Consider the following 13,490-nt stretch of genomic DNA (forward strand, 5'->3'; position numbering starts at 1 on the left):
CCGATGCATCATGAGATAAAAATAAGAACAAAAAAAAAATTCGTAGTGTTTTTTTTTCTCAAAAGAGGGAAACAGGACCCACCCACGTTTCAAAGATTCTAGGAAGTGATACCAGCAACCACCGTCATCGTTTTTCTGTTGAAAAATGATTTTTTTCTCTCTGTAGAGCATGGTGGTAACGAATAGGATGGATCTAGACATGATCATGAAAGTATTATGACGTTAAAACATTTATCAAAGACGCGAGATGATTCATGATACAGTAGCTGGATGCGGAATCTTTGAAACAGGAGTTCGACTCGTATTACAGTTACTAATTATGTTTCACCACAAATTGTTTATCTGTTACAAGGTTTTTCGAAATTTTTGCTTTAGTGATATCAATGCGCTACTAAAATCTGCATGCGTTTTCTTCGAGCTTCCATAATCGTGCATATGAAATTTCACAAAGCTTTGAAAATCTGCAAGCGATTTTCTACAAGCTTTTAAAATTTACAAGTATCTTTTCCCGAGCTTCCAAATTTTGACGCGCAAAAATGCCTGCTTCCAAAACTCATATTTTTTTCTTCGCTGCGCTTTCAAAATCTGCGAATGTTTTCCTCGTGATTTTAAAATCTGCATGCTTTTCTTTCGCTGATCTTCCAAACTGTACATATTCCTTCCTCGAGTGTGCTATATCTGAATATGCTTTCTTCGAGTCGCCAAAATCTACATGTGCCTTCTTTGAGCATTCAAAGAAGGCGCATGTAGATTCTTTTTGTATTGACGCATTTACATATAAAGACGTGAAATTTTGTGTTTTCAGGGTAAAAAAAAAGAGAGGAAAACATTCTTCTATACTTGGAACGAATTAATCAATTTTACATTGATTCCTATGGGAAAAACTATTTCGGTTTACGAACAGACATCCGGAACGAATTAGTAAGTTCGTAAACCAAGGTCGACTGTTTGTAGAAGTATAAACGTTATAACATGAGACTAAGAGTACTTAAGTTACAACCCCCCCCCCCCTAGTAATTTATGAACATATAATGTAACGCATCTCACCCTTTCATAGCATACGTCCTTTATACGTGTATATACGGGACGGGAATTCTGGCAACCATGGCTCCCATATCCTGATGTTTTACTCGTTTTTGAACATCTGTGTAGCAGTAATGTGACAATATTTGTAATACATTGTTAGTTTGCAATTTTACACTGTAATGCCCACTAAATGAGAGTTTTGAAAACGTCCCGGTTATTATTAATGAATGTCCCGGTTTTTAACAATGATTTCAGGGATTTTTCCCGGTTTAACAGCCACCTCATCTGGTCACTCAAGCTCAGTGCAAATTCTGCAGAGAAAATCAGGTCCAGAATTAGAAAAACTTTTGAAAGATCTTAAAATCTGTAACAGTAACAAAACCCCACGAAAAGTACGTATAAAATGTCTGTGCCTCACGTTTTGAAACATCGGAGGAATGACTTCCGGAATCTCAATGGAATGTTACACCGAGACGAATTTCTGAGAATATTTCAGAAAGAATACCATAAGCACTGGGAACATAAGAATAAAGAAAGATGCAGACAACGCATAAAAGACTTCGGGACGCCTCAGCTTTCATCGAATTTCCATAGAAAATAAAAAGGCCTTTCACACACACACACAGAGTAGTAGTATTAGCAGATATGTTCTCTTTCATTTGGAGATAACGTATCAGACTTCCATGTCCATATTTCAACACTTTTCTACTTCACAGTACGCATCATTAAGAAATAAAAGAAGAAGCGGAAATAAATTGCCTTTTTTTTTCGGAGCTTATCTTCATTTTTATATCGGTCGAAGTATCTGATTTTTTTCGCCGCCATCGAATCCTTTGAAATGTTGTTATGGCCAAATGGTCACTTTAGTCTGGAGGGTGTCAGAAAAAAGCAAATTCTTCCTTATCAGCACTTTTCTCATTTTGTCTGTCCGCAGGCGTGTGATTACAAATGCACACATTGAGAAGCTCTAATAAACTCATCATCTGTTTCAGATCAATACAAGTGGCTCATTTGAAGAAGTTATTATTGATTGATTCACTGAAACGTATTAACTTGGTCTCAATTATTTTCTAGCGATGTTTCCAGGTGTGAATGTGAGCCCGTTTCCCATTTAAGAAGTCTTTCCACAGAGATCAAGCAGATCCCCCGACGGTATTAAAGTCAAAGCCTGAACTTGGATAGCAGTTGTAATTGTCATTTTTAAAAGCAACAGTCCTACAACGGTACAATTATTCATTCATTACACTTCACTTACTGAGTTGAGAAAAAACGGATAGTTTAAAAAAATCATTGCAGATGGCAGCACTACACATAACAAGCATTACACAGAAACAAACTTCACAGGAAGCTTCACTATACTTACACACACATTACAAAATGTACCAATTCATTAGAAGTTCCGCAGAGGAATATGGACGAGGTGTATGTCTGGTTTAGTAGTAGATCTCCCGACACGATGCGTAGGGTGGTCCCGGTTTTTAGTTTTATTTATTTATTTATTTAGTATATAAACCTGTGAAAGGCGCCAACGGGCTAAAACTTCATTAGGTGCAAAATACAGACAATAAATGAAAATGGAAAGAAAAAGCAGGGACATCAGTAAAAACACCAAATGAATCAGACACACGAACATATGTAGAGGAGAAAATGCATAAAAGAAGACGCTAGTAAATGTGATAATGTTTTTCACTATTACTAAATTCACTGTCCCGAAAAAGGCTTTCTTGACGCCGGTTCGTCCCGGTTTTTCCCTGCGAACAAAACAGGACTATTTTCAATAATTATTATCCAGAAATATTTCATTCGTGAATTTCTAGCTGTATGTGTTGTTTTTAGTAAAGTGCAGTCTCGTGTAGGGCAGAACTTGTATTGCGTTGAGGTAAGTATTGTATGCATCTCTAACTACACTGCTGGGAAAATTTGGCCTCTTCGATTCAAATAACGTTTAAATAATACAATAGAAAAAACACAATGAAATATTTCATTAAGTATCGAACTTACTTGTCCGACACGGTGAGTATTCCTGAAAATTAGTGAAGGAACTTCGCACCACCCAGCACGTGCCCACAGGGTCTCTCCTCTTGAGGTTGCTCGAGAAATATACATATCTAGGAGCACAGGCCTATGAAAAAAAAGTCATTATGGTGTGATGATTATGGTCATTATACAGTTAAAGCTCGATGTGCAGCGGCCGACAAAAATTCAGATTTCGGAAAGAAAGAAAAGAAAGAAGAAAGATGAAAAGAGAGATTTATTAAAATGCCAACGAGATATTTACGAACATCTTATCAGTAAAACTACTGGAGATGAAGAAATTCGAAAAGTTATTTAATATTTATTATATATAATTTATTGAATGATAATGTATTTAGAAATAAACTAGACTGACTGTAACAAACAAAGCCCGAAATTGGCCAATTCACGACGGGGTCGGCCACTTTCCGAATCGGCCAATTTCGTGAAATATATATATATATTTTTTAATTAAAACGAACAAACAGCAAATTACAATATACAAATACAAACATATGTTACACGACACAAAAAACACACACACATATGAAGTCCTTCCCGCAGGCCTATATGATTTCAATTACATGATCACTCGGCGAATATCCGAATTTCGGACATTGGCCGTAAAGGTCGCGAAGTGACCAATGATCCCTGGCCAAAGTCTGATAACATTAGACATGATTCGGGATCATCGTCAAGTTGGCGTATTTTTTCGTGATAATTATGTACACGTTAGTTATGGCAACACATCAAACCGCAGTCACGATGCGGTAATTATTTTTCTCTGCAAAATCTGGAACAAAAAAAAAAACTGTATGTTTATATAATTATTTTTATAGTTTTTCTCTCAAATTTCAGTTTTTTTCTCTCGTCACATGGAGCTAATCTAATATAGCTGCAATACATAGAATGTATCACACGTTCGTGATGAAAAAATGGATTCGGCTAATACCGGGTCGTCTCACATCACCACATCGAGCTTTGGCCAGGGATCTCCGCGAAATGTCCGGCCAAAGTCAGAATCGTTTCTGCAATTCGGACTTTGGCCAAAGCTCTTGGCCAATCCGTGAAGTGGCCGGCCCCTTCACGGTCGGTAGTTTTATTTTATGAAGCAAAGATCCACTAAGAAAGGGTTTTTCAAAATTGGACGCCTAAGGGGGAGGTAATAAGAGGGTTTAAAGGTTATACAGACAGACAGACATGACCGCTGACCGCCCAGAGAGACCATCTTGGGATAGTTTGCGCTCTTTCCCAAAGGGTAAAGGTTATACAGAAAAATCACGCCGAGCCGAAACTGCTGGAGCAATATTTATGAAATTTGTCGGTAGCTTTATTTTATGATGTAAAGACCGACTCAGAAGGACTTACAAAATTTGACCCCTGAGGGGCGATCATTAGAGGGTTCAATGGTTACATAAAGAAATCACTGAAGCTATATTTATGAAATTTGGTCAGTAGTTTTATTTCATGACACACACATAAAGGCTCACTCTAAGAAGGTTTTTCAAAATTTGACCCTTAATTAAGGGGATCATAAGGGGGTTGTTGAAATGCTATGTAGAGAAATCATGCCGAGTGAAAACCACTGAAACCATAAATTTGAAATTTGGTCGGTATCTTCATTTTATGATGCAAAGACACGCTAAGATGGGATTTTTCAAAACTCACTCCCTAAAGGGGTCTCGAGGAAGAATTTCCGGATTACCAAATTCACGCGAGTGAAGCCGCGGGTAACAAACAGCCTAGTCTCTTATTCATTGTCAAAAAATGCAGTGATTTTTGACAGTCTCTCTCGATTAATCTGTTTAATTCTATTGCTAAATGTTGAATTTCATTGCTAAATGCTAAAACTTTACCATTAAAATACGTAAAAAGTTCTAGGGCCCAGTGAAACTTCCGACTTAAATAGATATTTGAGTCACCGGAGCTCGACTCATCGCGAATTGACTGTACATGCGCAAAAAGCCTTAAAATTAGGGCTGGGTCGGTTAATCGATCAATTGCTAATCGAGTTAAAAATATTAGTTGTGTTAATCGGCTCGATCAATTCGATTAAAATTTTTATTAAAAATGCGTGAATTAACTTGATTATTTTTTCGAAAAAACCCCGATTAGATGTCTTATAAATCACGTTCTATACAGAACATTGTGGACAAGCGACCATGTCTAAAAAGTATTTTAAATCAATATTTTTTGATCAAATTGGATTCAACGGAACCTGATGATTTTAGTTTCAAATTGAGTTTGAAGACAAGGGAAGGGAATTTCAGAAGAGACAAGAACAAAATTCATTGCTTCCACTATGAACAGTACATTTTCCGTATTCTTGAAAGCATCAGCTCCTCCTCACAAGTACCATCCGAGAGAAGTTTCTAGTTAACCAAGCAACAGTCTAATCGAAAGGAGTTTCAAAATCGGTGAACAATAACCAAAAACAAGATCCAAGTGTCGAAATTACAGGTTTTGGCAATTACGCTCAGCGTATTAAATTGCTTGAAGCGGGCAGCCTTAATTTCTCGACCTATTCCTATATTTATTTACATGCACAGAGTAGGCGAGTGAAATCCATAAAATATATTTTTTTATAACATTCACTAATTATTATATGGTCACAAAAAATATTCGATTAAAATTCGATTGATCGATTAAAAATGTTTGATTAACCAGTTGAAAATTTTAATCGATTCCCAGCCCTACATAAAATAGTCATTTCAATTTGTCAAGTTTTTTAAACTCTAACGGATGGTCTTGAACTTCAAATGCCTCCCGAAAAAGAAGCTTTGACACAGATTGATTAATTCAATAGAACAATAAATAATCACGCCCTCGTCGCATGGATTTGGTTTCCCGAATGATCATGTTATGAGCCTAACATTACGTCACTCCTCGAGGAAAGAAAACATCCGAAGAAGGGAAGAAAACCACCGGAAACGATTCAGAGTCAGCGCAAGGAAGTCATGGATTTCGAGGATATCAATGACATGGTGAGTTATTCCATAGGGCCCTGAACAACAAGAGATGGCATAGGAAGTTGCAAAAGCAGTAAAAGAAATCTGTGGTGTGCCCGACACTATAATGAATATAGCAAAGAGCTATATATGAGATGACAGTGTTATCATTAGAACCCTGATTATATGCACTGAAAAGTAGCGAAATGTGTGCTAATAATATGCAAATATGTACTTAAAAATGTATTAAAACCCCAAAATATACACTAAAAATCCTGAATCACCATGAAAAAAAAAGAAGATATGTTTTTAAAATGCATATTTTCTATGTCTTAGTGCATATTCATTTACAAAAAATATTCCCACATATGTACTTGCATATGCAAAAAACTTCAACTTGTTTCTTATTTAGGCAATTTTAATTTCTAGTTCGTTGTAGCTGCTCAGGAACAAAATACAAAAGAATTTCGACGCTATTTCTAAAAAAATTTAACGCTTTTGACAAATTTCTAGAAATAGCGTTAGGAATAGAACGGTTGATATTTGGGAAAAAATACGAACATCTCAATTAATTCACTAAATTCCATCTGCGGAAGAAAAACTGCATGTTATGAAAATACAGTACAACCCCCCTTAACGGACAGCCCTCAGATGCGGACACCCTTCTTTTACGGCTAAATAATATTTCCCTTCCCCCCCCCCCGCATAATAAAAGTAGGCATTTCAAACCCCTCTTTTACGAACGAATTTTTTTGTGCACCCGCCGGTGACAGCAAAAGAGGTTTTACTGTATTATTAGCAATATTTGGAAAATTATAAAAAAGTATTCAGCTTAAATATAAACTTTCAAAAATATACACTTATTCTGAAAATTCTTTGATTCTATGCATTTATATGCATTAATGTGGAAGAAAGCCAAAACATGCCGCCAAACAGCCATACAATCCGGGCTCTAATTATCAATATTGTGCAAGTAGGTCCAAAAGATCTTGGATCAAGAATGCAGAAACATTTTCTTTTATCAAAGAATGCTCAATGAATCATTGAGAACTTGGTTTGTGCCAATATGGCTTGCTTGAAAATTACTTTTAATCTTTGATGGAAATCTGCTATGGGCTTAGGCAAACGCTAATTCGAACTCTCTACGACTGCATGCGATTCTTCTCCACTGATTATCTTGCTTACGGTGTACCAATATTTCCAAATGCATTGTCAGGAACTTCACCTTTCGGTTACAATTATCTCTCTTATTCCTTTACCTTACGGAAAGGAAATTGAAAGACATTTGAGAAAATGTTGACACAGTATTCAGTCGAGTGATTGGACAGTGTCCCATATAACCAATTTGTGAAGTCATAGATCGGTGTGCGGAAAATTCATCGCCATTAAATTCACCTCCACACAATTCACGAAAGGAAAATTGACCGCTGGGAGAATTCGCCGAAAAGAAAATTGACCGCCATGCAACTCACTGGTAGGAAAATTCACCGACAAACAACTAATTCATCGACAAAGTGAGTGAGTGGATGAGTGAGCAGATGAGCAAGTGAGTATATGCGTCACTTCGATTTGGGTGCCCTGGGTAAAATTCCTTGCGATGAGAAAATCTAGCAAATATCCACGTGAAACTTTAAGGATAAATTGTTTGTTTTCATAGATTCGTGTCATTGGAAGCTGACTTACCACGATGGCGCCATTTTCCCCTGAGCTGTGGACCGTCGCACCAAACCATTGATGAGACTTCATATCTATATTCTCCTTTTTACCCCTTAATATTATCTTCCCGGGACCTGAAACAGAAAATTGCACTGAATTTTAATTTTCAAACAAACTCGAAGAATACTGAGAAATCGAATTTTCTGGATGTTATGCCGAAACGAATATTTGGGAAGAAAAGTGATTTGTCTCCTCTGGGAATCGAATTATATTGTATAACGTATTGTATTGGTTCGCGCACTTGCACGGTATGCAAGGGGAGCCTGGTTCGATTCCTGTAGGAGACAAATTACTTTTCTTTCCAAATATTAGTTTCGGCATAACATCCAGAAAATTCGGTTTCTCAGTATATTTTGAGTCGAAAAATACCATCTCTTAATACAAACTCGAAGAATTTTTTCAATTCATGAATCATATCATCAGTTCTGGCATTCGTGGTTTTTTTTGGATTATCGAGCGAATGTTAACGAACATATAAAGCTCAATAATAAAAGTACAGTGTCTTATAAATTCCTAATTTAAAATTTATAAAAATCGAAGGAATTGGTACATTTGAATGCAGTTTGCGAAAAAGTTATTCTCACGAAGGGTGACAATAACTTTTAATAACCCTTTAATAAAACCCTTTTTCTTAATAAACCCTTTTTTTTAGTACAGAAAAACATTCAAATTTTTATCGATAGGGAGCACTGCGTGAAGGTCCGGCAGGATTGATTAGACCTGAACCTTTCTTTAATCTCTTCTGTGTCTGAAACGTTCATAACGCTTCAGTGGGTGATTCGCGGCTGAGGAAGAACAACGTCACTAATAGTGCTTTATCCACTAATTTCAACATCACAATGAAAACCTTTATGAACCCTTTGCACAATGATTGGTTCCAGTCATTCTCCTTGCGCCCGAGTGACGTGGTGGTAAGATGCTCATCTACGAATCGTGAAGGTTGCTGTCAGGGTCCTGGGTTCGAACCCAAGGGATGATATAGATAAGATATTTTCCCTAACGAACTCGAGGCGACCACCGATTGACAGCGCCTTCACTTCCAACCCATCTCACTAATGGCAGTAAATTGCGATATGGCCAGAGTTGGTGTTTGGTGAAGTAGTCGTCCGTCTCGGGGAAGCAATAATTTATCGCTTTCAATACAAAGGTCATAGAATAATGACTGAATGGGAGGTTCCCCCCCCCCCCAAGCGTCTTTGAAATTTTCGCAAAAGTAGACGAAAAAGTGGTTGCCGATAGCATTTAGCAGTTTGCGGTCTATGGTCCAACAAAGAGTTTTTACTCTCTATTACCTTTATTATCTGACCCATGCGTCAGGACTCAATCATAGTGAAAGGCGGCCTTTATGCAAGCGCCATTTACTGTAAAATTCAGAAATTAGCTGCTAATCGTACACCCTGCATTTTTATAGGACTCAGATTTGCATATTCAAAGTGATTTTTTTTACTTGCAGCGCTCTCTATCGACAAAAATTTGAGCTGATGTTTTATTCTGCACCAAAAAATTCCTCCTTCGCGAGAATAACTTTATTACAACCGCGCATTTAAATACAGGGTGTTACCTTGAAGTGATGACGAACTAAGAGGGGTAGGCCTTAGGCATGAAGAGGAACAAAAATTGCCTTAGAACATGGTATCGCAAACCACGTTTAGTTGGTCAAAATGGCAAAAATATTTATGAAGGGTGTAACGTCGATTGGGTCAAAAAGGCCATAATAAGTAGGAAAAAACCTTTATTTGACAGTATGTGAGTGATTGCAACACAGCCTGAGGTGTACAAAACAAAGTACAATAGTAAGTACTTATTACTTATTATTACAGTCGACGCTCATTATAACGACCCACGTTTTGACTGGTAGGATAAGTCCTAAATTTTTTCACAGAACAACCATCATATGAACTGCTTTTATACAGTATAAAAGGAACCAAGCGCCATTAAATCAAAACTGGGAAAAAACTATTTAAAGTTATCTTCTCGATATATACATATATATATATACCACTTTTAGTGTATTTCCGAAAGCCAGCCCCCTCATTGGGCATTTTGCCTGTTGTCGTGTTGCATTTGTATTAATTAGATTAATTAAATTTTGTGTTCGTCTGCTGATTACGTATTTTTTACAAACAAATTTCTCTCGATAATTGGCAACTGACCGGATAAATCGAACGGAATCATTTGGCAAATATCCGGGCTGTCGATGCTGCACCTAAAAACCGCACCACTCGTATTCACACCAGGCTGATCCGTCTGAGCTTTCGGGGCGCCGACCAGTAACCTGTCAAGATACAAACACGAATTAAGCATCCATCAACTTAAAGCACACACATTCGTATCGTTCTTAATCTTATAAGCTTTCGCAAGGAGCCAATTCAACGGATTAAAACAACACGAGGGCAATAATTTCAAAAGAAGGGTAGGGTTCATAAATGAAAACAAAACATGAAAAAAAGCTGCTGTCATTGGAGGCACGAGATCCCATTCATTTTTTCCCCCGGTGTGCCCTTATTTTCGCCTCGTACCATGATTTAAGTCCACTTTTCCCAAAACTGATGAGTGCGTAGAAAACATTTGCGCTCCGTCAACTCGGTTACAAGCTCTCAAATTTCACAAAAAAGGCGATTTTTTCCCCTCCCAAGAGACACTTTTCTTACTTTTTACTGATGAATTCTGACGAATGGCTGACTTGGTGGTATGTTAATGCCTTTCTCATGAATTACGCACTTTTTTAGGTTTAACTCGTTGGGTACTTACTATGTGATGTGAGAGTTATCTTTGGAGGATTTTAGAGGAATAACATTTTAGGGCTTTTATGGCAGTTCTAGAAAAATACTTATTTATTGAAAGAAGAGAGAGAGCAAAATGACAAATCCCGCGTTTGGTGCGTCAGAAATGTCAAGGGAGGGTGAAATCTTTCGAGTTCCTCTGGATTCTCAACTCCCCTATTAGGCCTCTGTTTTGATTGAAGTTGACGTAGAAATTTAATATTTTGCGATTAAGTTAGATTACGATACTAAATTATATACAGTAGGAGTATATTTTTACTGAGAAAATTTCATTTTTTTTAATTTCTGAAACAATCTCAAAGTTAAAAAATATATACACGTTTGTCTCAAAAATTGGAACATCCCAGAAATTAACGACGGCAAGTTTATGAAATGCTTCAGTTGTAAAAAGTCTAAATTTATTGTATGGTTGCAGTTTGCAATTACATCTTCTAAGACAATGGTGTACCGCGTTTTTGGAAGTACGGGTCGCTTGACTGATATGAAAACGTGTTGAGTGATCTGGAACAGTGCCGTCGAAGGTAACTCAAGTAATCTGGAACTGCACCGTGTGTCATCAGAGTGATCTGGAACTGTGCCACTAGACGTTTTGTCGCCTGTAACTGCGCTGAGTCACTTAACTTATCTATATATGTGGTTCGGGCAGTGGGTAGTGCTCTAGAACAGGCCGCTGGTCGTTCAAGTGATCTGACAACGTGCCGTTAAAGTTTAAACGTTATCTATATTCCCCCCCCCCCCCCGATTCGAACCTGGGACCTGACGGCAATGGTAAAAGAGCATCTTACCACCGCGTCACTCGTTCACTACCGTAGTAGTGCTGGGGGAAATGCGTATGCTCGGGTTGAACTACAACTATTGCTAAATCGCACGCACCTCGTAAATATCCCTCTGAGGAACATCTAACGAATTGACGCATGTCGAAATTTTGCTGCATTGCGCTCTGTACCTAGCGTGAAGTTTGTTTCTGAGGAATGACTATATGTGTTTATGAAAGGCTGCCATTAGACTTCCTAATGCAGAAGAAAACAACTTTGCAGGTTAGTTCTTCTGTTGTAATTCTTTAACTGTTGTTGGCCCAATTGCTGTCTGTGGAGGAACTTTTTTAAATGTGAGACCGGCTCGCTCTCATGCCTTCTAGGCTGGGGTTGAACCCCTCGCGACAATTAACGATTATCTTGTGCATGTGTTAGGTGTGACATGGTTCATACGTTCTTTAGGCAATCCCTAAACCGTTTCACCTATTCCTGAACTTTGTCATCAATCATGAGATTCGGACCATACATTTCACAGTTCCGAAGATTAATCTCTGTCGGTGTCGCATTTCTTGCGGCCAGGAAGTCAATTACGGACATTATCTCGCGGGCAGCTCCATTTTCTTAGACGTTTCCATCACACGACGCTGACACGAATCAAAATGGCTTCTCATTGTATGCAAGGGGGTGCCGGAAGACACTGCGCCCACTTAAAATTTATTTACGCAGGCGAACTTCGCGTGGCAGGTGAAATATGTTGTGTTTCTATAATGGGTCTTTTACTGAACTTGAATAGGAATGAGAGCCGAGAATGAGCCATGAGAAGTGAACGCGAGCTTCTTTAGGAAGTGACGTAATCGTGATTTCCAAGAAGTTTTGGTTTAATTAGAGAGCGTTGGGGTTGGCCTTTCTTTCGTGCCTCGACTGGAAATGTTCCTGAGGGCAGGGTCATTAGGAGCGTTTTCTTGAACGTTGCCCTTTTCTAATGTGCTTTTTTGCTTAAGGACACGGTATCAATAACCAGCTGATGAGCATCAAAATAAAAGAAAACTATCCGCTCGTCACACAGCGAGACAGAAATTCAACACGAGTGTCAGACACACACAGCATGACTTGACCAGATACGATGGATTCAGGAAATCTTTGGTTCTCCGCGAGTCACTTTCATTCGAGTATTTCGCGTGGGTTAACATGTGTTTTAAGAAATTGTAAATTCAACGAAAATTCAGTCTGAATTTAAAAAAAAGGGGGTTGTAACGCATTTACAGGTCTATTAGGAAATAAAATCACTGTTAAAATTGAAGATTATATGGAACAAAGTCACTGATAAAACTGGAAAATATCTAAATAAGGTAAGTAAAGTTGCCAACTATAGCCAAAAAGAACTATCAAAGTCAAGTTTAGTTGTCACTTATAGCAATAAAGAATTATGAAAATCAAATGAAGTTGCCATATGTCCAAAAAAAGAATTATAAAAGTCAAAAAGAATTACCAAACTCAACCTAAAGTTGCCACTTCTAGCCAAAAATAATTTACAATAAGTCTCAATTCTTGATTTCAATAAAGAATAAGAATTCAAGCAATCCTCGTTGAAAAAGCGAAAAAACTCTATAAAAATCTTTGGGTGACCAAAGTTACGGAGAAATATCCCGTGTGTGTAAAATACAGGTCTTATGGTCACCCCCTTTATACAGGGTATCCTGTAAGTCCTAATTCAGCCTTTATCTTATCAACCAACCGTTCATCGTACAGATATGACTCTGATTTAAAAAACCTCGGAATGTGTTCAAAAATCACTCTATACCGGTTTCGAGAGTGAAAATACAGTGTGTCATAAAATACTCCCATCGACAGTATACATGTACTAAAATTGGAGCGATACAGAAAGCAGTAGTGTGTCATAAAATAAAAAAAAATCTAAATTTTCATACGGTCCCCCTGTCCTCTAACTTCCAATTAGAAAGTTGTCGCATTGGCCTGGGGCCGACAAACAAAATTGCACGTTTCTAAGTAAAATATTCGCTGAGATATTTCAATTCAAAAACCGGAGAGATGTGGAAAGAATAGCATAAAATGAGATAAAGAAACATTGTCCTTTTTTTTTTTCCAAACTTTTCTCCGATTCTTGAATTTAAATATCTCAGTCAATATTGCACTTGGAAACGTGGATTTTTTTTCGAATTGTGTTTTTGAGGGCAGGGTGTCTGTATAAAAATTTAGATTTTCTATTTTATTCCACACTATTCTTAACT

General features: G+C 37.6%; 1 protein-coding gene across 1 annotated transcript in view; it reads right to left on the reverse strand.

Annotated features, from left to right (window-relative positions):
* Positions 1–13,490, reverse strand: part of LOC149071086 (integrin alpha-PS2-like) — a 60,952-nt gene that overhangs the window by 32,509 nt on the left and 14,953 nt on the right. The window contains exons 2-4 of the mRNA XM_089248226.1: positions 9,857–9,978; positions 7,671–7,777; positions 3,028–3,148 (exon numbers count right to left, since the gene is read on the reverse strand). Coding sequence (XP_089104352.1) covers positions 3,028–3,148; positions 7,671–7,777; positions 9,857–9,978 — 350 coding nt within the window. The remainder of the gene's footprint in view (positions 1–3,027; positions 3,149–7,670; positions 7,778–9,856; positions 9,979–13,490) is intronic.

The sequence above is a fragment of the Pholcus phalangioides genome, unplaced genomic scaffold, assembly GCF_987345545.1.
Source record: "Pholcus phalangioides strain wild (caught in Gottingen) unplaced genomic scaffold, Ppha-v1.0 ptg000019l_1, whole genome shotgun sequence".
Lineage (NCBI taxonomy): Eukaryota > Metazoa > Arthropoda > Arachnida > Araneae > Pholcidae > Pholcus > Pholcus phalangioides.